We start from the raw sequence: 26046 nt of genomic DNA, 5'->3' as shown, positions 1-26046 counted from the left end.
ACTTTACACCAGCAATTTTGCACCACGGTTTCTTTGCAACCCTTGAGATCCTCTAACATAAAGAGACGAAATTTCACGGGGGACGTGTTTTTTCATTAGGTAAAAAGATAACATAAAAATGGAACTTTTTATCTCGTTTTTTCTCAAATAATTTGTAAATAAACGTGATCTTACGACTTGCGCTACGGTACTGTGGGCGAATGCCCCTTTCCCAAGCCGTATGCCTATAATTTTAGGCAATCGTAAAATAATATACCGGCACTATTTGGTTGGTTTCAAAATAATCCCTTTGTGAGAACGGCACGTTTATTGCGATGTATGTAAAATACTATTTTGAATAAATACGTTTGTTTGGTAATGATATAATTACTTATATTTGAACATAAATTACCACTTAAAAATACTTGGTACACTTTCACTTAGATATTTGAGTATTGTTTATTGGTAACTTATATTAAAAAATTCGTTTTTTTTTTTTTCAATTTTTCTATTTATTTATTTATTATTTCACGTTTTACATAAAACTTCTTTTAAATATGAATACCTAACTGGACACAACCCGTGTCAAGGCATTCATCTACATGATTTATTATATTATACTTATAGTGTCTAAAAAATATATATAAAATACATATAAAATATTACATATTCACATTTAAATCCACACAGATATACATACATATATAATAGTAAGAGAGAAAAAAAAAATTAAAAAGAAAGAAAAAGAAAACAACATTATATTCTTAGTACAGCTCACACATTTAATTACTGTGCAGACATTGGGTGAAGTAACAAGCTACTGTCAGCTCCCGGTGGCCCAACATCCGCACAAATGCCAAATGTACGAGTATATGACATACATATATTCAATCATTTAAAAATTATAAATTATAATCATTTCAATGGTATCCTATCAAGAGTTGTCAATAATTATATGAAACTCAAAAATGTTTTGAGAATGTTCAAATGTTTGCAGACAGGCTAGATTTCTTCCCTTGAGTTATTTAGATCTAAATTTGTTCCAACAGAGAGGGAAAATATTTTTGAGAAGAAAATATAGAAAGCCAGGCATTTCTAGGCGTTTAAACATCCACTTTTTCTCAATTCATCCATCTGTTGACTTTTGTGAAGTAAAGGAGCTGAAATGTGGATGTTTAAACATAAGCAGATGTTGAATATTACACAGTGTATAAAGTGGCTACTGGCCAATGACCTGTAAACCTGTAAATGCCTGGACTTCCATTTTCCCTTCCAATAAATGTTTTCTCTCGCTGTCTATTGTTTAAAAATATAAAAACAGGATCTTATAACAATTCAAGGCCGAACCGGGTTGTGGTCCCGTGGTCGCATTGTGGACTCACGGGTCAAATGTCCAAGGTACAAATCCCACTCTACCGCACAAGTTATTTACGACTTTTCGGAAATGGTCTAAAAATTGTAATTTTTTAGTAAATAATAAAAATTCAAGCAGGTATCTTTAATTTAATTTATTTCTTTAATGTGAGCTTTTCTTTAAAGATTAGCTTAAGTGTTTTATTAAAAACTTTCAAAATAATACAGTTCAGAGTTTTTTAGATTTTTGTTACTAAACCTCGTTACTGGCACGCCTTCATTTTGCACAAGTATTTTGTTGTGTACATTTACATTACATACCTTTTTCGTATTGCTACTATCTGGCCGATATTTAGTAACAAATTCGAGCTATTAAATGGCATTAATGGACAAGTCCACATCGTAATAATTGTTTTAATTTTTTTTTAATGCAACTTATCCCCATAAGATGATTTAAAATTGATTGATTTGTAGTTGTTTTCATGAACAGAACAAAAATTTGTGTAAATGTCAAATACATTGATTTAAACAGTTCCATATGCATTGTCAGATGAGTTTCAAGAGAATGGACTAGGTGGCAATTCTTTACATGAAAAATGATGACGCAGAATTTATCAAAACGTCCAAAGTTTCGTTGAAAGTAAACTTGTGATTAACGGCTTTAGTATAATCCGGTAAATTTATGATTAAAATTGTGATTTTGAACTCACAAACAAAAGGCACAATTTAGATGTGTCAAACTGACGTTTCCGGGCCTCAGTGTGACATTTTGAAGGCTTTTGGACGATTTGCCGGATGTTGATCTCATCCAACTCACAATTCATTTACGTTTAAGGTAGTTATGATCAAAAACCAACATATTGTATTAACATTGTCACGAGTTGTAAATCATCATAATATTAATGCTTTTTTTGGTAATCAGAATGAGAAATGGAGTCTATGGCAATGGCATATAATTCAATTTATTTATTTAACACTTTAAATACATAAAAAAATATACACATATAAGCGGGCATATTTTATTTGCCTTAAAGCAATTTTTTCATACCTACCTAAACCGTTAATTTTGAGAATATTATAAATACATGGAAGCATTCTAGGTAATTATGCAGAGTCTTATAATTTTATACATAAATTATAAACGAAAATTAACTAAAAAAATACACTTTGCTATGAAGAAAGGAGAGGAAAGGGGATAGGAAGGAAATAAGAAGGAGAAGGGAACAACTCAACCATTTAGATCGTGACGTTTCAATCTTGATAAAAATGTAAATAAAGAAAGGGCTGTCTGTAACATTGGTGGGTAGTTTATTCCATAATCAAGCAGCGACTACTGTGAAAGCGGAGGCAAGAAAATTTGAGCGATGAATGAGTATTTAAAAGGTTCTTTTGTTATTAGTAACAAAGGAGTAAATAGTTCATGTTGTGATAGAGGTTGGAAGAGCTCTCTCTCAGATAAACAGGTGACGTGGGATTATTCAAAATATTGTGAAGAAGTAATAGAATGCGATTGTTTCTTCTACGCCTGATACTGGGCCAGTATAGTTGCGTGGGGTATTCGAATTTGTCGTCAAATTTGCGAAGAATTAAAATACAACGTTTACAAACATTCTGCAATGGTTCCAACTTATCAAGCAGTTCAGAATTAGCATCTGAGTAACATACATCTTCATAATCAAGGAGTGGTAGAAGTAAGCTCTGGACTAATGTTTGCTTAACATTGATTGGCAAGAAATTATACTATTTTTTAAATGAATACAAACTACTATACAGTTCACCACTAACTTCGTTAACCTGATGGTTCCATTTTAAATGCTTATGCATGATTATACCTTAGTTTTTTACGGAAGTAATGAAAAGCATTCTGTGCCAGAACAAAGACATAGTTTTATTTGTTAATACACTGAAGTTTGTTGAATGAGTGAATATTTAGTTTCGGGTTTTTTTTTATCATTGTGTTATTTTTAATTTAATTAAAACGGTAATAATGAAAGACGGTAATAATGAAAAATCACACTTTCTCTAGTCTGCTTCTATCTAATTGCTAAAAACGAGTGAAAATGATAGAATTTCAAACCTACACCTCCACAAACACAAAATAACACTTGATGTTACGACTTATTATTACTTTTCTTGATTTGTTACCTCCACATGTACTAAATTTAAATTATAAAATAGGGTTATATTTGTTTGTGAATAATTAAACCTCGATAAACGAGCGGTAATAAAATGAATAATAAGTTGTAAAAAAAAGTTTAACTTTTACTTTTATTATAATAAATTATGTTTTTAACTTCCTTTTTCATAAAAATAAATAATAACAATGACACGCGACAGCCAGGGTCACACAGAATATGAAATAAAGAAAAGTGATCTCCGCGTCACACTAATTTTTACATTAATGTCATGATTTGCTATCTCTTCATTTAAATTATTATCGGTAATGCCATGATATTAATGCAATGATATTTGCTAAATCTGAGGTGCAACTAAATAGGGAGTGACGTGTCTTTTTATTATACGTCATCGTTCTATACGCAGTACGTGTTATATTATATAGGTTTGTCTTGTTATATGTTTTAATTTATTTATCATTGTTTTAATCAAAACTGAATTAAATACTTTAATAATAAGTAATTATTTAATAGCTCACTACGAAAGAAATAAACGCTTAAATAAAAGAAATATTTTTTTTTGTGTGACAAAGACATTCAATTTTACAAATATTTTTAGAGTTATTCGACTTTACCACGGAGCATAAAAAAAATGTAATATTATTAGATACAATTATTATCAAATTAATCATATTTACATAGAATTGAGCCATCATTGGATAATTTCTAAAAATTTATTTGGTTATCCGTTTTCTTTTAATAGGTATAATGGCACTATATTGCTTTTTTTTTCTTTTTTTTAATTGACAAGTCATAGTTATAAATAAAACATACAGAATACCAACAAATAACAAGATCAATTACATGTTTCATATAAAAACAAAAATATAAAAAACAAAACGTACAGTTCGCCAGGGATGAAAAGAAGTGGGATGAGGTAATAGGGAAGAAAGTAAAGATGAAAAAAGAAATAGTAAGTAAATATTAAACAATGAAAAAAGAAATGAAAATAAATATATATATACACATTCAATATACATACATATACATACTCACACACACATCCATATATATATTTATATTTATTGAAAAGAATGTTAGCATTCTTTTCAATGAAAGAAAATATAGTTTAAAAAAACATATCAAAAATAATTGCGATAGCACGTCGTAAGAGCAAAATTTTTAGTTTCTATGATTTTCGTTTTATTATTTTATTATTGATAACGTATATGTATGAAATGCTAACATCGTTAAAATAAGTAATTCTAACAACCGTCTACATCTATGAACGCCGCTGTAAAAGTTTTTTACAAGCTTGAAATGTAATATTGGAGCGCGTCTTACATAAAGCCTTTTGAATATGGAATAATGTAGTTCGAAAAGTCTCCGCCAGAGTGCTTTCACAAGAAATTTATCAGATTTTTCCCGTTTGAATTATTTAATTATCTTTAGTTAAATAAAATTTTAATTCAACCACTTTTCTTTGAAGAAGGCGGACGCGGCGTCCTTAAATAATTATTTCAACAAAAACAATCACACCGTTTTCCACAGGGGTAGGGAAAGAGGGTAGAACACCGTGCCAATCTGTCTTTGTTCACGGACTTTGCTCCCTCTATATTCACACATCTTTATTATTTATTGTTTCATCATTAACTTTGTGGAATAACATATATAAATATATCTCAAGGCATGATAATGAAAACTTAAGAAATCCGAAAGTATTTCAATATAGAGAAAGCTCCAATTAACAATATTGTATTCGTTGATTCTTTATCCTGACTTTCAAAATTCTCAATTAATCAAATTAAGACACCCTGTTTTACCCTGTCCATCTGACCATAAAACAGGCTATCAGAATATTATAGAACACCTCAAAATATTATATATTTACTTATGGAACTTACAAACTCAAAACATGATCTGGACCTTTTTTGGTTTAGTTTACAACGATTTAAACGAGCACTAAATAAATAGTCCAGATCTTGTCTTGATGTCAATGCCTTATTTTTAATGTTTTCAACTATTCTTATAGTGTAATATTATTACCCTATGAATTCTACAAATAGACAATGTCCGTAAATAAATACGCAAATATTCATTATTATTTTGCTATTATTAAAAACATTTCTGGTTATATTCAATTAGTTGTACTGTTTCAGTTTTAGGCAGGTTATTACTATACCTTTATGTAACTATTCTTCTATCCCTAAATAAGTTAGTTGTTAAGCCTAGGAGCACAAAAAATAAATAAAAAATATAATATTTTAGTAAAATATATTTTTTGCATGCTCAATTTTTCCAAAGATGATACTTAAAATTTTCACAAAATATTTTTTTTAATTAAAATTTACACATTTTTCATACAGAGAATATTTTTTTTCTTTAAAAATATCATCATCATTATCAAACCGTAATCCACTTATAATTATTTATTAATAACATCATCACTTCTATCAGGGATGCTGGATTACAACAACCTCGAATCTCGTCGTCAAATTTTTCTTGGGAACATTTCCAAATCAAAAATTGATGACGAGAAATCTTAACCAATTTAGGCACAAAATTGTTTTTTTCACCCACCTAGATACAGACAATATAGACCATTGAAATTGTGAACATTTTATTGCAATGGGGGCCCGGAAGCCGTACGCAATTTGCAGCCCAGCTATCAGCCATCAGTATTGTCTTCACAACATTTGTCACCATAAATTAATACACTCGATCTCTTATTTCTTCGTTCTTTACAAAGCAAATACTTTATTTTAAGTCCTGTTCTTTGATTCTATGTCCTGGCAGATGAAAAATACACTTTTGTGTGTGAAATAGAACCTAAACCTTGGAGGAAAGTTTTCAACTTAAAAGCTGCTATCGACAGACTTTTCTCCACTCGAATTTCTTTTGCAGCACCTGCCAAGGGTCCTGGTTCTATTTCACAAGCAGAACTGTTTTCTTCATCCACCTGGAATAAAATTTCCAAAACGAACTTATAATATTTATCGAGGTTCCAGAATAATAAATTAAAATAAATCTACGATATTTTGAGTTTGTCCAAATGTTTGAAAAAAAAAATGGATTTCACCCCCAAGGGAGTTATTAAGATTTACGAATTCCAGCAAAGATGGAGAACATTTTAGAGAAGGAAATATGAAATTCTAGGCATACAGGCTGGTTCAAGTGGCCAGATTACATTCACAATTTTACCTATGTTTGAACATACGTATTCCCTTTATTCTCCAATCTGTTTATTTTTACGGAGTTGTAACTCTTTGTATCTAAAATCCTTTATTGTTGTGAAGGGATTCAGTGGATTGAATTATTTCATATACTCAGCAACGCCTGAAAACAATTTCAAAAATTTTATACTTCTTCGTGGACCAGTTGGTTGATTAACATATTTCACGTTTTTCCTGACGTTGGTAGAGAAAATACTGAATTTTACCTCCTGGGGAGTCGTTAAGAAGCGAATTAAACCAGCCACTGACTGGTTATAAGCCCTGTAAATGCCTAAATTTTCGTATTTTCTCCTGACAAATGTTCTCCGTTTATGTTGTTATGTGTTTAAATAAAACTGTTGGTGATAAACAATCCACCTAAAAACTAATATATAAAATTAGATTGTGATATAAAAAAAACATGTGTTATTTAAGGTAACTATATCAATTAATAAAAACGTAAGTATAAATATATAATTGGCACATAAAAACAGGCGATATTTAAGTTAATTAACAACTTTATTAACGTGTGTATGTAAATAATATGAATTTTATATTCAGAATTCAAGGAACAGATTAGGTATTTACTTAGTGGGAATTCGTTTGACTTGTACAAACTTTCGTCTTTTTTTACTTTTAAATTATATTTATTCTTTGTTTTTACAATTGCAGAGTTCTGATGAAATCAATGTTTTCTTTTTTTTCTCGACATTTTTTGCAGTACTGGTGGCTTTTCAACTTTTCTTGAATCCTTTTTAATTTCTGAAAATTCAACAAATATCACTTAAATGTTTGCTTCGTATTTTAAGACCCACATTATAACTTCAAATATATATTTTTTAAATTGAGCTAAATAAACACAACAACTTTTAAAGTAAATTTTAATTGGATCCCGGCTTTATCGGGAATAGAATCTGGGTGCTCATGCTTTGTAGTCAAACATAAATACAATATTAGTGGCATAAAAAAAATAATTTTGTATTTAAAAAAACCGTAGTTAAAAACCAAAATGCATAACTTTTCAGAAATTTCAGCATTACCATAGTATTTCCAAGGCACAATCGAATATTTTTTTTATTTTAATACTCAACATTTTGAGCGCATCCGAATTCAATCAACAATTTTCTTACGATATTTAAAACATTGTAAAAAGATAGTTTTTATTTTTCCACCCTCGCTTGTTTATTCTGTCCTGCCTTTTTATTTTCCACAAAAACGTATACTGCATTATTTTTATTTTATTTTATTTAGGAAAAATAACTGAGTACTAGTAACTTAAATACAAATACAAACAATACAGAACATTACTAAACCAATAAGAAATAAGTTCTTAAATACATTGTTTAAAGCTAATTATTGAAGTAGATATAAAACTTTCTTTTTCATACAATGTGTTATTAGTTTTTAATGTAAATTATTACTATTTAACACTCTTTCTAAAATAATTTTTTCGGGTATTTTAAATATTTTTTCCATTTGTAGTATTATCTTATACACACACTGTAATTATTTTTTATTATTTTGTTTTAATATTAATGTTTTAATGCCATTTCTTTAAATATATATTAATATTTCCAATTTACTTTTTATTTCATAGCATTTTTCTTAATTACATTATGTAACTACTGTTTTTTTTTTTTTTGAGCGCATTTTTTAACCTAACTGTTACATTATATCTATGTTTTTCCATTTTTTACAACGCTAAGATTTACTTTTGATTTTGCATTTGCCATTTTGGTTTTTGTGCCTTTTTAAGATATATTTTTATAATTTTATAACTACATATGTTTGTACTTACCTATGTGTAATTTTTGTAAATGCCCATTGGACGTATTGTAAAAATAATGTGTTTATTTTTTGAAATAATCCTTAATAAGTATCACATCTACACAAAATGCGAGTTACAAGAATCATAAGATAAAACAAAATGAAACAGTAAAATGAATCATAAATATTAAAAATAAAGAAGCAAAAATGTCAAGAAATTAGAAAATATGTATGAGCAAAAAAAAACATTTTCAGTTTGTACAATTTCTATCACACAAGTACTCAATTTCATCCCCGACAAGCTTTGTCAGCTTTTTCAGGCGAAGTCTCCTCCTCTAAACATACCTAAATTAAATTATGTTACTGTTTTTTGTACCTAAACTTATACTTTTTATACCTTCACTTGATTCTCAGAATAGAAACAGATGCAGGTTTTGCATCTTTTTATATTCCTCATTTTGTTTCTCTTGCGTATCTCTTGACGTCCTGCGATTACCTGCTGCATCATTTATGGAGAAATGATATTATCATAATACCATATTACCATCAGATACAGTTCCCTCGTCTTTTCATATACCTACCTCGTCATATTCTTCCTGTATATCTCTCGACGTGCTGACGTTCATCTCTTGTATTTTTTAGTGATGAATTATCTTATAATACTATCTTACCATCAGATACAGCTCCCTCGCTTTTCCATATTCCTCGTCCAGATTATGTAGCAGGTTCTTCGACCACCTGACGTTATTCTCCAGCATCTTCAGTGGAAGAACAATCTTGTCATAATATAATTTTACCACCTTGTATAGTTCTGATGTCTTTTTATATTTCTCTTCCTGTTTCTTTAGTAGATCTTTCGACCTCCTTACTCCTTCAACAGTATCTTTAGAGAAATAACGATCTAAATATGAGCCCATTGCAGGTGAAGTGAACTAAGTGTCATATTTTATGGTGACGTAAACTTTTTGCTTTTATTACATATTTGTAATCAGTATATTTTTTTTTCCTTGTTCTTTATGTTCAAAACATCCATGTTAACCAAAACTATCATAACAGGTCGGCAAAAAAATGTTTGACCATTTTGTCAGTTTGTTCACTTTAACTTCAATGGGCTCATACAATATCATCTTACCATCAGATATAGCTCCCTCGTCTTTTCATATTCCTCATTCTGTTCGTTTAGCAGGTCTTTCGACCTCCGGACGTTCCTCTCCTGTATCTCTGCCATAACGAGCACCGTCAGCTTCTTCAGGCGGAGCCTCCTCCTCCGAACACACCTGCACCTGATCTTCAGGGGAGGAATGATCTTATCAACCTCGGAAGGGAGGCCCATCTCAAGGTTCTTGGGAAAGAAAATCATTTTCTGAGAATAAAACGAGATTTGTACGTTTTAAATATATTCTATCTCCCATAATTTATTATTTAGCCACACGAAATACAAGCATATTCCACAATTGGTTGTTTACAAATAAAGACATCGTTCTAAAAACCTCAAATGTCTCAAATTTTCCAAAATAATTTGATTAGATTTGATTATTTTCTGTCTATGAGTCCATATGTACCTTAAATTCACTGTATAAAATACGGTATTTAAAAAAAAAAAAAATCAATTGTCCTCATCAATTTGTTTCCACACAGAAAATATTATAGTTTGATAATTAATTATCATTACTACCACTATGTTGCGCCACTATCACTTATTCTCTGACAGTTCAAAATGTATTATGGATAGTCTGTCATATACGTTTTCAATAGTGTTTACAAAATATTTTTTCAAATCTCAATATGGAGAGTTCAACTAATAAACAAGTTTCTGATAATTTCGCAATTTTCGTTTCATTATTTATTGCTCATTTTACCATCTTACTAAGGAGAGATTCCTGATGATTTGAAATGTAGGATAGTTAGACCTATGTATAAAGGTGGGAGCCATGCCGAGATCAGTAACTACCGTCCTATTTGTATTTTGCCTGCTTTTGAAAAGATTCTCGAAAAATATAAATCATTAAAATTAAAAAAATATCTTTTAAATTTTTCAATCGTAGATTCAAATCAGTGCGGATTGAAAAAGAAAAAAAGTACCGAACTACTATTACAGGATTTTTCCAATTGTATTAATAATAACCTTAATAATAAAAAACATATACTTGTACTGTTTATAGATAATTCTAAAGCTTTTACAATTGCAAAGATGGTCACATGATGTAGGTTTGATTATTAATGCTAAGAAGACCAAATTAATGCACATTAAATCACCAAATGCCAAATTTAATATAGAGCCCTGTATAATTTCTCATGATTTTTACTGTATCCATCAGAATATTATACAACCCTGCAATTGTGATAAATTAGAAAATATTGGTGAGTATGTATATTTAGGATTAACTATCGATTGCCATTTTAAATGGGATGCTCATGTACAAATATTGTGAAAAAGAATAGTTGGTAAAATGCATATATTGATTATGTCCCTGATAGTACTTAAAGAATAATTTATTTGTCACTTTCAGAATCAATTATAAGATACGCTTTAACCTCATGGGCTTTTTCCAGTAATACAAACATAAACCTTGTACAGAACTTAAAAAATTCAATGGTCAAATTATTAATTGAAAAAAAATTGTACTGTCAGCGACACGATACTCCAATATCCTTATTGTATAAATCTATAAATATTATATCCGTTAGAGCTCTATTATGGTCCAAGCTGGTTTTTCAGCATGCGTCTCTATCTGAATACAGAAATAAATTGGAACATGTATATAATACTCGGTTTACTAGTGTAGATGGACTAGCTCTCCCTAAATTTAATAATAAATACAGGAAAAGAACACTAGAGTACAATATACCAAAAATGTATAATACGCTCCCATTAAATATTAAAAATCAAAAAAACTTATCTGTCTCAAGAAAAAGACGTCTGCTGAGAATTTGGCTGTTAGAACGTGGTTTTTTAAATTAAGATTTTTTTGTGTTTTTTTTTTTTTATATGGACAATTTTTTATTTTCGATGTACATATTTCTCCTTTTTTCCATAATAATAAGAGTTTTTATATGTTAATAGAATTTAAGAGATAAGATTATATATATATATATTAGAACTTAACTATAAGCACCTGCTGACGAACTGCATTTTATGCAGTTCAGTAGGACTTGATAATTTATATGTTAATTTTTGTATGCTTTTGATAAATAAATAAGAAAAGATTAAAAAACATAAAGGTCCAAATATTGTTTAAAAACGTTAAATGTCACACTGGCATTTTATTTCATATTAAAATATTCATACAATCTTTACAAATTTCTTAAGTTCCATACAGTGCACTCTATGATTTACGAATATTTTAAAAGGAGGTGTTAAATCCTTAATGAAATTGCGCTATTCAGCTTAAACAATTATGAAAATTGGTTGATTTGTAAAATTTGAGATTTTCAAAACAAGGTCTTCAATTCGAATTCTATATAGCAGTCACGGAAAACTATGTTTTAAAAATAAAAAAAATGGTAAAAAAAAACATCAGCAGAAGATTTTTAAGTGTCGTCTGTTATATACAATGAGAGTTTAATGTTTTATAAATTATATTTACTTAGTGGCCTACATCAGTCATTTCTATTTTAAATTTCAAGCATTTCATGATTGTTTCAAGCAATGCAAATCCAACGTACTCTTTTTTTCTTTACACTTATTTTGTTTATGTTAATTTTGACACAAAAACATCTATTAATTTAACCTTTTAAACTTATCTCTCTTAAAATACTTTCTCTACGTGATTTTCATAAAAATCACAAAAATTATCTGAACTTAACAATCAATGACTTTATTAGAAAAATTAAAATGTGCATATTCCCTAACTGATTTTGAAAGAAGTTTGTTTACTATCTATACATGGAATGTTACACAAATAAAATAATATCAGCCAAAATTTAAGTAAATGCATAAACAAAATTGAAAGGACGAAAATGATATATTCTAAAACAGTTAAATTGTAAGCTTTAGCATACTATTATTCAAATTACCTTCGGAAAAGTGACTAGTTAGTATTTATGTTTAGAAAATATATTTTCTAAGACTTTTTATTTTCTTTGTTTCCGTAGGTAAAATTCATAATAATTTTACATCAGTAATTTCGGTCGACTATAATGGATTTCATAAAGTTTACCATTATTTTATGTGACGTAAAATATATATAATAAATAAAACAACTTTGTTTTCGAACACTTTTTTTTTAAAACATTAAAAAAACCGGTTAAAAACAAAGTTGGTTTATTTATTTTATTGTAATGAATAAGAACAAAGATAGTGCTTCAAATATAAAATATGTGTATTTTTCTGTCAACAAATATGTCATTATTATTATTATTTTCCAAACAAATTACGAAAGAAAAAGCATAGAAAAAGATGAAAAGCAACCAATATAATAATATTTTCTTTAATCGGCCATTGTTTTCAATTCAATAAACATTTTTAACTACGAACCACTTTTAATATCTTTTTATTATTTTTTTTTTTTTTAAACTAGTTCAATTAATCAAAATAATTTCAATTTTTACTTTATTAATACAGCCGTTTTGTAGTAGGTTGCATTATTTTTTTAAAATTCCATTAGCTTCCAAACCACTTGTATTTATATTAGAAGAGGGAATGGAGGAATGAACTTAAAATTGAATTTCAGCTAAGCCACATATTTTTTATTTATTTGACTGTAAAATAATATTTGAACATTGGCGAGCGTACTGAATTTTTATTTTAATAAAAATATTAATATTATTTATATTAAGGGTTATTCAATAAGGGCGGGTAGATGTTGAAATGAAATAAAACAAGTTGTGTATGAGGTATTAACAAAATTATTTTTTTATTAGAAAGGTCCATATGTGCCATTAAGTGTGAAATATGACATAATTTAAATGCCCCCCTCGGCTTCTTACGGTGGCACGGATTCCAATTTTCAATGACTCTTCCGCGTAAATCCGGCTGAATTTGAGCGATGGCCTGTGTTATGTTCACCTTTAGGGAATCTGTCAATTGTGATTTATTTGCATAGACCTGTGATTTCAAGAAACCTCAAAAGAAAAAGTCTAGCGGGGTCAAATCGCATGACCATGGTGGCCAATTCAGATCACCCCTGCGAGAGATAACCCTCAAATCGTTCATGCAGATGTTCAATCGTGGCGTCCGCTGCGCATCCTGCTGGAACCACATGTCGTCTAGGAGGTTCAATTTGGGCCATAAAAAATTGGTTATCATCGTTCTGTAGCGCTCACATTTGACGGTGACCGCTTCACCAACGTCGTTTTTGAAAAAGTACGGATCAATGACGCCGCCGGCCCAAAATCCACCACAAACGATAACTATTTGAGGATGCATTATCACCTGGTGAACCTCGCGTGGGCTAATATCATCCCATATATGGCTATTTTGCTTGTTAACACAGCCATTTGTCCAAAAATGCACCTCGTCGCTAAAAATATTTTTTCGGCAAATATTGGGGTCGTCTTCCAAAATATTCGAAGCCCAGTCAGCGAACAAACGGCGTTGTCTATGGTAATGGACGTTAAATTCCTGAGTCAGTTGGATCTTGCACGGGTAAAGGTTTAAGTCTTGACGCAATATTTTCCAAGTTGAAGTCTGCGAAAGGCCGAGGTCTTGTGCAATGCGAGGAATCGACTGCCTTGGGTTCTGCTTTACACTTTTACGGACAACGGCGATGTTCTCGGACAATCTTGTGTTCCTTGAACGTATGAATATTGACTGATTGATTATCAAACCGGTCGTCTCAAATTTGGCCACCAAACGTTGAAGAGTTGACTGTAAAGGGCCACCACGTCTACCGTAAAATGGGCGCAATGCGCACAACGTTTGCACTAACGAATACTCATTTTGATAATAAAATTTTATTATTTGAACGTGCTGTTCAATTGTGTAACTTGCTATGGTGATTTAACATAAGTAACTAAATATACATAAGAAACATATACGGTATACCAATGGAAACGCATGTCAAAGACATTTACAAACATTCTCCCATTTTTGGTCATACCGTATTATGAGATTACAAAAACGGTGCTTCAAGGTGTGAATAAAGACTCTCTGACTAATATTGGCTATACCTTTAATCGTGACGTCCATCAGTATAATACGCGACAGCGTCAAAATATTCACGTACCTGGATCACGCACGACAAGGTATGGTCTAAGGTCTCTGCTATACTTTGCTTGTAGCGAGTACAACAGGCTACTGGAATCCTATAGAACGTCAATAAATAACTGTATTCATTTAAAAAATTACTACTTGAGGAGGTACGTGGGGGGTGAAATTTAGTTTTAAGTTCTTTTTTCCCTTAAATATTTCTTTCTTGCAATATGTAAATTTAACAATTTTATTTTTAATTTTTATTATGGATTGTTTAAAGGATGGCAAGCGGATGTATAATTTGTATCATATATTTGCTTGCTATCTTATTTCAGTTTTTATGTACATATTATTACTTGTTACTTTATTACTATTTGTTGCTATATTATTGATCGTTAACATACCTATATGTAAATATTTTTCTGTCCCAAAATGAGTTTGTTGTAACTCCTGGGAGTACAAAAAAAAATTTGTATGATTTAATTAATAAAATAAAAAATAAAAAATAATAATTAAAAAAAGATTTGACAGATGTCATCAAAACAAAGTAGCCCCCACGGGCCGTCAAAATCTACCCGCGCTAATTGAAAAACCCTTTACTATGTACTCTAATCAGCCGATTATTTTCCTAAATAATATTAGCAATACTCTCGAGATAGCGCGCGATGTTCAAGTCATACGCGCTCTCGACGTCCAGCGCCGGGGCCGACACTCGCAGCGGCAGGGGAAGCGCGGCGCGGCGGCGGCGGCGGGGCAGCCGCAGCGGCGCCGGTCCGGCCGCGCGGCCCGCCGCGGCCGCCGCCGCCAGCCGCCACCACAGGCGGGCGCGCGGCCCGGGCGGCGCGTGGTGGCGCGCACACGCCGCGCAGTCGTCCGCGCACGAGGCCGAGCCGTCCGACTCATGGGGCGGAGGCCGGCAGCCCCCCACGCGTGAGGCCCACGCGTGGGTCGGCGCGGCTATGCGCTCGATCTGCCCATGTTGGAGTAAGAGTAGTGTGTGGAATGTGGTGTGTATGTTGTGTGTTATTGGAGCAGAAGAAATATAAGAATATTAAGATTAGTCTTGACAAATCACGCGAATATTCGGAACATGGCAAAATTGTTTGTAGTCTTATTTTATTTTTTTTATTTTGTATTTTTTTAAAAATAAAAACCTTTAGTAGGATGAATAAACAATACATCCAGTAAAAAAAATGGAACACTAAACGTTGAACTTGCCAAAAAAGAGTCTGGCTCTTGTATTTGGCAAGTTTACAAAATAACATAAAAAATAAACAAAAAATGCAAAACAAAATAATAAAATAAATAAAAAATTAAACAATTTTAAAAATTGAGAAAATATATCACTAAAAAAATTCAAATAAAAACAAAAATTTATAAACACAGGCACATATTAAACATACATCTTTATTTTCAAAATACAGTTAATGTTAATTATGTCAAGAAGCTTTTCTTTAATTTATCCTTAAATTTTCCGTAATTTATTTCTTGACGTAGATTTTGTGGTAAATTATTGAAAAGCTTCCGTCCCATGTAAGTATAATATGTTTACTATATTTATGAAAACCTAGTTTTTCATTTTTAACTGATAAAATCATTCTTTTGCTCCTTATTTTTTCATAATTTATTATTATTTAATTTATTTACCCCGTAGTGAAACTAATTGAAACTTTACATTTGAATTTTTACCATATGCGTCGTATTGCAATGAGGAAGTTCAGTGTTTTTTTTATTTTTTTTTTGTTTGTTAGTAGACTATTAAACTAGGTCAATTTTTTTTTAATAATTTTTATATATCGTATTATCGGCGCTACGATTTTTCAAAGTTTTGTATTTCTGAAATAACTCCGCGTGTAACGTCAGAGGTTCATTTCCGCTTATTTTCATTCAGTTCTTCCCATTGGTCCAGAAGCGACAAGCAGACCGGAAATCTTCCATAGCTCTCAGATCATAGGTTGATTTACATGAACCAGTGACGTCATTTAAAGTAGTGCGTTTTTATCAAAATATTTTTTATTATATTTTCTGTACATTTTCAAGAAACTTTGCAGTACAATTTAATGCTCTAATTTTTACCCCGCGTAAGAAAACACTTTTTGTATCCAATTTCCCGTAGGACTGAAATTCCTCATTTATTAATTTTTATTCAATTGAGTGCCTTCAAGTAAAAATCCGTTTTGAGAAATATTTTACATTAGTTATAATAATGAAATATCATATTAAATTTGTTTATTATACATTAAAATTACACGACTAAAAAATAATAACAAAAATTGCTACGTTCTCTCACTTATTAATGTCTCCAACTCTATTCAGCATTTATTACCCAGTCAAAAATATGTTACCTGAGATGGAGACAGTTTTCTTGTAACTTTCATTTCCTTTTCCTCCTTAGTGGTTTTGACTCTAGTCGTAGCAGGACGACGAGGTGCTGGAGTATTTCCACCAAATAAACCGCGAGCTTCTGCCATTTTGATCATGTATTTGGCATTCAATCGAATCATCTCCTGCAATGGATTTTTTATAAATACCGAGAAAATATAATGAAAAAATGTTAGAACAAACTTGATTACCTTTCTTTGTAACAACGCTAAATAGCACCCTTCCCGTTCCTGAATCGTCATTCCTGCTAATGGTGATGGGACAGCTAATTCAAATAAATCGCAGTCTGGTACCTATCGAGAAATGGAAATAATATTAAACAGCTTCTATTTATGCACACGTAATCATAATTAATTAAGTAACGACTACTGCAAGTACCTTTACGTCCTTATATTCAGAATCGGGATCGATTGGAGCCGACTGTATTTGATCCACGGTTGGTAAGTCACTTACTGTTGAATCAATGGTCCTATCAGTTTGATCACCTTTTGACAAAGCTTCGTCAAGAATTTTTACATTTCTTCCTTTTCCGCCTTTATCTTCAGCTGATTTCGTAACTTTTTTTAATATCGTATCTTTTTGTTGTCGTGGAGAATCTTTAGATTTACTGTTATCTGTAGACCTTGGTGATTTTTTACGTGATCTTGGTGATTTGCTTTCGGAATCGCTGGATTTCTTTTCGCTTTTGTGGCTTTTTCCTTGTTTCGGCTTGTGTTTCTTTTTCGATTTACTTTCATCGCCCGACCTATCGGTAACCTCAGAATCTTTTCTTTTTCTGCCCATTTCATTTGCCATAACTTCGTCTATTTCTTCATCATCGTTACAGGAAGAATCGCTATCTGCAGACTAAAAAAGATTTATATTTGTCAATTCGTAATCAAATGAGCCGAATTGTTATACTAGTCAGAAAACAATATTGAATGGTCGTTAAAATGTTGATAGCCTACGTCAAACTAAATTAATTCTGCCGCATCACGTAAATCCCTAGCAATACTTCGTGTCATTAGGGTTATTGTACACAAAACTTTTACTCGACTGAATAAGTTTTTAAATAAACAACAGTTATTGTAATATTTTGAATGGTCTTATCAAAACGGCATCTCAAACTTTGTCAATTTCATTCTCACGCGAGCTCGGTGAGTTAAAACATGGCTTAGTTGGTAAAATGGACATAAAACTATTTATGTGGAATTATCTGGCCAAGGTTACATAATAATAGGAAAAGGTCGGAGTAATAACAATGTATTCTGTTCGATTACTTTTAGCAGCCGATCATTAGTGAATACATTGTATAAGTTACATCCTCAGCACGTTCACTGATAACAGAGAAACTTTTGTAAACACATTTTATTTCCTTTCTCGTTAAACTGGCATAATTTGGGCATCGATTAATGTATAAATACTTAATGTATTTTAGTTAGAATCTCTGATTATCATGCATGAAGTTAAATTATCTTTTTTTATTTTATTTATTAGGCTTGTTAAATTACAAAATTACGTAAATTTACTTACTAGTACAACACTTTAAAATAATTCAAATAAACATACCTCATTTAAAAGGATGTATCGTATAATTCATACTACTTATCCCTAATGTACAAAAAGTATTTTGATAAAAAGTGGAGATGCTTCCAGTTTCCCCACGAAAATTGGACGAAATCGATAAGAAATATTTTTGTAAAAATAATTTTACATTAATACTCTTATTTTTAATACGTAATAGTGATAATTCTGCCTTTGCGAAAAAATTTTATCGGGATATGCCGTAACTAAGCAATTTTAATTAATATATTTAAATATTTTAGAAAAAACGAAAATGAAAAGGAATATTGAATATTAAATCCGTGATTTTATAATTCTTCATAATGTTTTAGTTTACATCTGATACAAATTATACAATGTTTAGACAAGAACATTGATAAAATTAATTTTGATTTTAATTCAGATCAAAGCTGTGTTAAAATTGAGGGGAAACCTGTTGCGACTGTTGTGTGGCGGTGTCGGGGCCAGGACCAGAGGCAGCGCTGGGGGCGGGGCCGGCCGTGGCACACTTGGGGGCCCGCGCCATGCCCTCCCGAGCCTTCTGTTTCCTCGTGGCATGCAACTCCCGCACAGCCCTGTTGGCCTCCGATATCGCCCGCTTCACCATCTCATCATTCTCCGCTTTCAAAACGCTGTGTGTTTCGTACACGATCATCTGAATCTGAAAACGACAGTCATCACACCTCTATTTTATTATATAAAAACCACAATTTTCTGTGTATAATCTGATGCAAAAAAAGTATATGATTAAGTGCCCTTGGCATAGGTTACACATTATTTTTATTCATTAATATTGTTTATAATGTTAAAAAATGAATGAGTGAAAGATTATGTCGCTTTTACTCACTTGGGGTTTTGACATACAAAGCCGTAGTATTCGTTTCTGTTCATCTAATATTTTCATCACTCGCAGTTTCCCTTCCATGCTAATCTCTGACTCGGTCAAAACCTTAAAAACAAAATTTGCAAAGCTTAATCAAATTCCAAAAAAATGAGAACACAAGTTACATATATTTTTGTTCTCAGAGACATTTTTTTAAATACAACAGTAATATATTTAAAATGTATAGGTTAAAGAATATTTATTGCAGAAATAAATTACGAGTCATACTGAAATCTACAAATTTAAAATAACCAGTAAACCTGTGTCATCGTTTTCACGACTTCCTTAGAGACTGAACCAGTATTTTATTTCCATAATAAATTACCGTGAACTTCCACCAATATTTTTTTACCAACAAACATTAATCTTTTAAAGTTTATTTGACTGAAAAAACGGTGTTTCGAAAATGCTGTCAATATTTTTCTACAGCTTGCCCACCACATACCGCACACCGCATCTGAGGACATAAGTCTTCTTAGTGGTGCCCACATTCACGGAAAAGTTGCTCGTTGCCGAACGAAAATGACTGCCTGAAGAAGCTCTCTGTAATCCGGTAGCCTTAAATACGTATGCTGAAAAATCCAAAAGAACAGAATCGTCAAATCGAACAATCTTGTAAATTTATTCACCTAGTTGTTTTTTAAGACTACAAAATCTACTGAAACGATATTGCCAACTTCTTCTTCTTCTTCAACTTTGTTCTCTCCACTGCTGGATATAGGCCCATTCCAAACGTTTCCACCCCTTTCTGTCCCCCGCTTTTTTCATCCCCGCTCTACCTGCTATCGAGGCAATGTCGTTGACACATCTTTTTGTGGTCTTCTAACACTTCTTTTTTGCCTATGGTCTCTGTCACAGACATGGTTTAAAGTCCGTTTGTCGTCACCGGCAATATACCTACACGATTCGTAGACTTGTCTTCCGGTATACTGGGACTTTTTTATTTTGAATGTATTTTATCTGCCAACACGGTGTAAAATTGTTATCTCCTGATGTATTCAAATTTATGGATTGTTCACAAAGTGATTATTAGTGATGATGGAAGAATTTGGTGTGATGATGGCACTTACTTCCAGAGTGCCCAAATCTCCGCCCCTGCTACAGACCAGGTCTATGGGGTCCAGCACGGCCGAGTAAGAGTTGGGAGGCGAAGCTAAGGCCGCCACAGCCCCTGCCCACACGGAGCCCCCGGCCTCCCCCGCTGACTCGGAGAACACGCGAGCGTTGTTGACGCCCAGTGAACGAAGGACGTTTTCATACTCAGATTTTCTAAAAAAATAATCAATTCTGCATCAATTGGTGCATGAATCACTGCATGGTACACCAAATGCGTATTTTAATCATTTGTTACATGAAGTTAAGGTGATCAGTCGTACGCTTCATGTTCCAGTCCAAGGACAATGAAATATTGCAGTATAAAACGTTTTTTTGGAACAATACTTTATAACAATCATTCCAGTAATCGAACCCGGAACCTTAATCATCATAGGCGAATACGACAACTGCACTACGTGGTGAACTTATCCCCACTCGATTTCCCTTTTCAGGGTTTTTAGCTTAGAGTTCTCATTGAGCCAAAACTACATGTCCAGAATTTTGGTTCTATTTCACACACAAAGCTGTATTCTTCATCCGCCAACACTAATTTTACTTTTGGTATGATGGCATGGCCCATGTACCTACGAGTAACAATACAACTCAACGGGAGTTTATCACCTCTCCCCGGCTCCGAAGACGAGTAGGCCGCCAGCTTCCTCTCCCTGGTCGCGCAGCTGCGAGGCAAGGTAGGCGGCTGCGCGGGGGGACGCGCTGTGCGTCTGGATGACGTCACCGCGCAGGTGTGCCGCCCGCAGCGCGCGGCACAGCGCCGCTGCTCCCAGACAGAACTCACGCTCCTGAGGCGGACAAACAACTATATTCGAAGCTTGGGAGAAATAGCAAGCTCTTAACAAACAACAAATTACTAATGTACAAGATAATTATTAAACCGACCACGTTACGCCACTCCTATATGAGGTCACGCGGCCAGAGCGCACATACAAAAAATACTCGTACAAACCCTTCAGAACAAGGCCCTACGTATTGCTCTGAAGGCCCGACGCAGGACAAAAATCTCTCAACTTCATAAAGAAGCCGTACCTCTCGTAAATAAGTTTATAGTATCGCTTTCCAAACCTTCCTTCGCTGGATTAGCAGCATACAATAACCTAACTATGAATTCGCTGGTAGAATACGACATAAACTGACTGTCAGCGTCGGCGTAAAAGACACCGCGCGCAAAGCAGCCCAGTTTTTGACTTAATTTTTTTAATTTCCATAGCTTCTATGTTGTAGAGTTACCTACAACATCCTATTCAATCTAAGCACAGCATCCTTTAGATGAAAGAGCATATGAGCCATTAGATTCAAGTTCAAGTTACCATCTTAATCTAAGTATGGACATATAAACTTTCCTCATTATCTTAACATTCTCATCTGCACCTGAGGGTACTGAAATGGTACACTGAATGCAAAGTATATCAGCCACCTTTTATACATATCCTAAGGTAAGGTGATCAGTCTTACAATTAAAGTGCTGGTCCAGCGACAATTAAATATCGCAAACTACACTTTGAATAAATATTTCATTTCAACCTTGTTAGAATTCTTGCCCGAAACCTTAAACATGGTAGGTAAAACACTTTTGGTTACCATACATGATGTCCCGAATTCCTATTCCTGGTTGGGTTGAAATGGAACATTTAGTTGCTGGCATTAGTAGCACAAAATTGGCCTTTAAAAAACAAGCGATTATTCTACATTCGCATTTTCAAAAAAACTACACAAATTAACTTTCAATCTTCGTCTATTACAAATAAATAATACCTGCATTCTAAATAATATGCATTTGAAAATCTTCGATTGAAAGTTACATTTGGGTTTGGTCAAGATTGAGGTTTTGGTTTGTCGATCAAAAAATGATAATTTCGCGTAAAACGGATAAGTTTCTTGTTTACCTGTAATACGATGATGCTATCTGAAATCAAGGAACTGGATATAAAAGTCGGTCTATGTGGAGGACGCAAAGAAATAAATTTAGGACAGTGAGTATCCAAATGAAATTGGTTCATTTCCAAAGCGCGTGTACTGGAGTAGCTGAATCCCATCTCATTTAATCTCTGCAATAAGTCCGATATATTCCTGGAAAATAAACAAAACATCATGTAATAAAAAAACTATATTTTCAAACTAGACGGGATAAAAACAATCCTCACCTTGACTTGAAAATATTAACCCATCCAGATATAATTTCACGCACTAAAGATGCAGTCATTCTCTCATCTCGGAGATGCTCGGGAAGAAGTTCCGATAGTCTACAATCATAATAATATGCATATTACATACAATTTAAATGGCATTCTATAAAAATCTACTTCTTCTGCGATAATATTGTAAAGTAAACTCACGTAAGTGCGTGATGTCTGATTCTTATTTTAGCAATGGCTGCGGAAATACGGACACGATGCTCGAACAAAGATTCGTCAAACTTCTTTAATGCGGGTCCTATCTCTCCCGCTACATCTACCATAATTTTTTGAATGTCCAGCCGAGACAAGTCACCGAACGAAATGTGCAAATCGGATTTCTCCGCTAATGTAGTGGTAGATTCAGGTAATGTAACAACGGATGAATTTAGTTTAGCGGCTGTTCTCGCAATTACTTCACCAACCTTACTCGAGCTTCTTCGTCGCATGCTTATAAAATTATCTTTAGCTTCTACGTTATTACCAGGACAGAAAGCTGTTGAATTGTCTTTCAACGACCTTCTGATATCAGAATTAGTACCGACACCAGCATTTGATTTGGAAACATTTTTTTCTTCGTCTAATAACGACACGTCGTGTGTTTTTCTGATATCCAATGAGTTTTTCCTAGGTTTATTAACAACGTCTACAACATCTTGAGATAGTTGTTTGACAGCTCGATTAACAGATTTGATGTTGCTTCTTTTAATCATCGCTTCTTCTGATTCTTCTATTATTGAGGAATGTCGTGATGTTGGGTAATGCACAACAGAGTCCCCAAGAGTTGCAGCTGAAGAGTTTGAGGCACCGGAACACGATGAAAATTTTCTTTGAGCTATTAAAGAGCCTTCATTTTGTTCAAAAGCAAGAAAAGAGCTTTTGCTTATTTCTCTTTTGGCCGATCGACGTCTTTGTTGATCAAGCAATAGAAGCCAGGCAATATTCTTGTGATGTAAAGCCTGTAAAGTGATAATTGTTTTTTTTAACCTGTATTAAAAATTATTTCCCATTAGGTAGGAGCGTTTTTAAAGGCATATTTTATTTGAAAAAAAACAGTTTTTTTATATGTTCGGTAACTCAAAAAAGACTTAAAACAAATCGTAACAATTAACGTTGTCTTATTTTGAATCACATCACTGCCCTATAAAATTACAAAAAAATTGAGTCAGGGGTACACTATTAACGATTTTTCGCAAAATTGTTATTGACCTTCGTTAAATCATGTTAAATAGCATTCCATCCTATCAATGTATACGAGAGAACTTGATTCAAGTTTATCACGCGATATTCGAAAGAATTCAATATCGAATTCGTGTAAATAGAAAAAGATCAGCTATCAGAACTAGACAAGACGGAGCGAAATGATTGACGACTAATAAAAATGGCATAAAATACAACACAGAACAATCGTAAAATGGATAAGAAATAGGAAACATCTGCATTAAAGTTTGATTCGAGAGTTAAAAGTCGTCTAAAGGGTAATTTGCGATAATATTGAACATTCTTCCAAATAATAATGTAGGGGTTTCGTATTTTTATTTTCCTTTTAAAAGTCAAGGCCAAGCCAAATTGTTCGCCAGGTTTGCTAATATATTCAAAGTCAATTTCTACATAGGCTCAATCAACTTTCTTATATTATTATGAAGGTCTCTGTATGTTTAGTTAACGGAGGCACCTTTAGGTGAAGCCTTGGATGTAAAAATCTGCGATCAAAAGCTTCATTTTTTATGATAGGCGTTTAAAAAAGTCTTAAAATACCGTCAAGGTTTCAAAATTACTTACGCTCTAATTGACACGCCAACCTATTGGATTTATTAAAAAATGTAAAGGATTTATTAGCGTTCCTTAATTAACTTAAATGTATTAACTAGAAAACAACTGAGATAGAAAACAGAAATCAAAATTCTTAAAGCGGGGTTCGATCCTCCTACAAATCGATGAAATATTATTTGCAGTCAATTGCAAGTTAAAGTAAATTCCTTTAAATAACTTCTTTCGTCGAACGCTTACTTGTCAGTAGTGGCGATTAAAGTTTACAGTTGCTAAAATATTTTCTGTAAAGAAACATTTTGAATTTGATTTACGTGTCGAAAACTTTTCAAATTACACCATCGCGCGCCGCGCACAGGAAGCCTTAGGATAAAATTAACTTTAATGTATAGATTTGTGAACAAACAGTTTTAATTAAAGCAAATTATTCTAGTAAAGTACGTACTTATGATTCGCAACATGAAAGTTCCAACTGTCGATCATTTTATATGTAAACATCACACGCACTAGCAAATTAACAAAAATATTTTATTCGTCGTTTAAAATATACGAGTATTCATAAAAATAGATATAATTTACAGTTACAAAAATTGGGTTGTGGTCCTGGGGCTTGCGTCACGGACTCGTGACTCAAAGGTCTGAAGTTCGCACCCCGCTTTACCGCAACTTAATTCTGATAATTAGTTATTTACAACTCGTTGAAAATGGCCACCAAAATTTAAATATTTGGGAGAATCATAAAAACGCAAATGTTTTTTTTTTTTTTTTAAACACAAGCTATTAAAAAATTCAAATATCAATTCTTAATTTTATTCATCTTTATATTGAATATAACATTTCTTAAGGTTTACACGTCTAGAAACTGTTAAAATGTGGGAATCTTTAACTTAAAAGAATACTAGGAATGAAGTAGGAAGAAATGATGAATTACTAAATTGAATTGGTAAATATCGGCCTTTGCAAAACACCGTATCAAAAAGACGTGTTAATTGGATCTGCTACATTTTGGGCTAAAAAGACCCACTACTTTCTATTTTGAAAAGGATTGTAGAGGGCATGAACTAAATGCTAGAGGATGACCTTACCGAGAGTGCCTATATCAAAGTAAAGAAGATTATGAACTACGCATTCGTGGCCAGTTGAACAGGAGAACCTGAATGATAGGAGAAAGCGATGCGAGCATTCGTTACAAACCAATCATCCCGGGGATTGAATCCTGAAGAAGCAGTAGAATATTCCTACTACAGGAATTTAATCCTGTTCATTTATACTCCTGATGCAATGAGGTGTTAAAAAATCATTCCAATCATACCAATACGCATACGTTATTTTACATTTTTCAAGGTTTGTAATTCAAATAGTATAATTTCCATGTTTTTAAACTATCAACTTACCTCATAGCAGATTCCATAAAATCCAACATCCACTAAGGCTTCTTCCAAAATGCTTTTATCTGTAATATAATCAAAATAATATCATCATATATAATATTTGAAGAACCAATTTTGTGACTTCCCATGTTAAATAATATAAATATTTAGGTTTTAAGCTTATGTAAAATCACTAAAACAAATTAAACCCGTTAAAACTCAACTTCTTAAAAATAAAAAAATACGGATATCAATTT

The 26046-nt window shown here is 32.4% G+C and overlaps 2 protein-coding genes across 2 annotated transcripts in view; both read right to left on the bottom strand.

Moving 5' to 3' along the window:
• Positions 1-7041: 7041 nt before the first annotated feature.
• On the bottom strand, positions 7042-9788 carry LOC148276122 (uncharacterized). The gene is made up of 2 exons (XM_088234731.1): positions 9558-9788; positions 7042-7420 (listed from the first exon to the last, which is right to left on the bottom strand). Exons 1-2 carry the CDS (start codon positions 9783-9785, stop codon positions 7319-7321), a joined length of 330 nt encoding a protein of 109 aa, XP_088090857.1. The 5' UTR covers positions 9786-9788; the 3' UTR covers positions 7042-7318.
• Positions 9789-15186: 5398 nt separating this feature from the next.
• The window catches only part of LOC148276121 (uncharacterized), a 30707-nt gene continuing 19847 nt past the window's right edge, over positions 15187-26046 (bottom strand). Inside the window, exons 4-15 of the mRNA XM_088234735.1 lie at positions 25814-25872; positions 22812-23608; positions 22620-22718; positions 22362-22545; positions 21082-21260; positions 20436-20634; positions 19330-19431; positions 18916-19143; positions 17319-17786; positions 17132-17233; positions 16904-17065; positions 15187-15528 (exon numbers count right to left, since the gene is read on the bottom strand). Coding sequence (XP_088090861.1) covers positions 15187-15528; positions 16904-17065; positions 17132-17233; positions 17319-17786; positions 18916-19143; positions 19330-19431; positions 20436-20634; positions 21082-21260; positions 22362-22545; positions 22620-22718; positions 22812-23608; positions 25814-25872 — 2921 coding nt within the window. The remainder of the gene's footprint in view (positions 15529-16903; positions 17066-17131; positions 17234-17318; positions 17787-18915; positions 19144-19329; positions 19432-20435; positions 20635-21081; positions 21261-22361; positions 22546-22619; positions 22719-22811; positions 23609-25813; positions 25873-26046) is intronic.

This window comes from Micrasema longulum, unplaced genomic scaffold, assembly GCF_059751315.1.
Source record: "Micrasema longulum isolate JH-2025_06_02 unplaced genomic scaffold, ASM5975131v1 h1tg001275l, whole genome shotgun sequence".
Taxonomy (NCBI): Eukaryota; Metazoa; Arthropoda; class Insecta; order Trichoptera; family Brachycentridae; genus Micrasema; species Micrasema longulum.
This window is presented reverse-complemented; position numbering and strand designations above follow the sequence as displayed.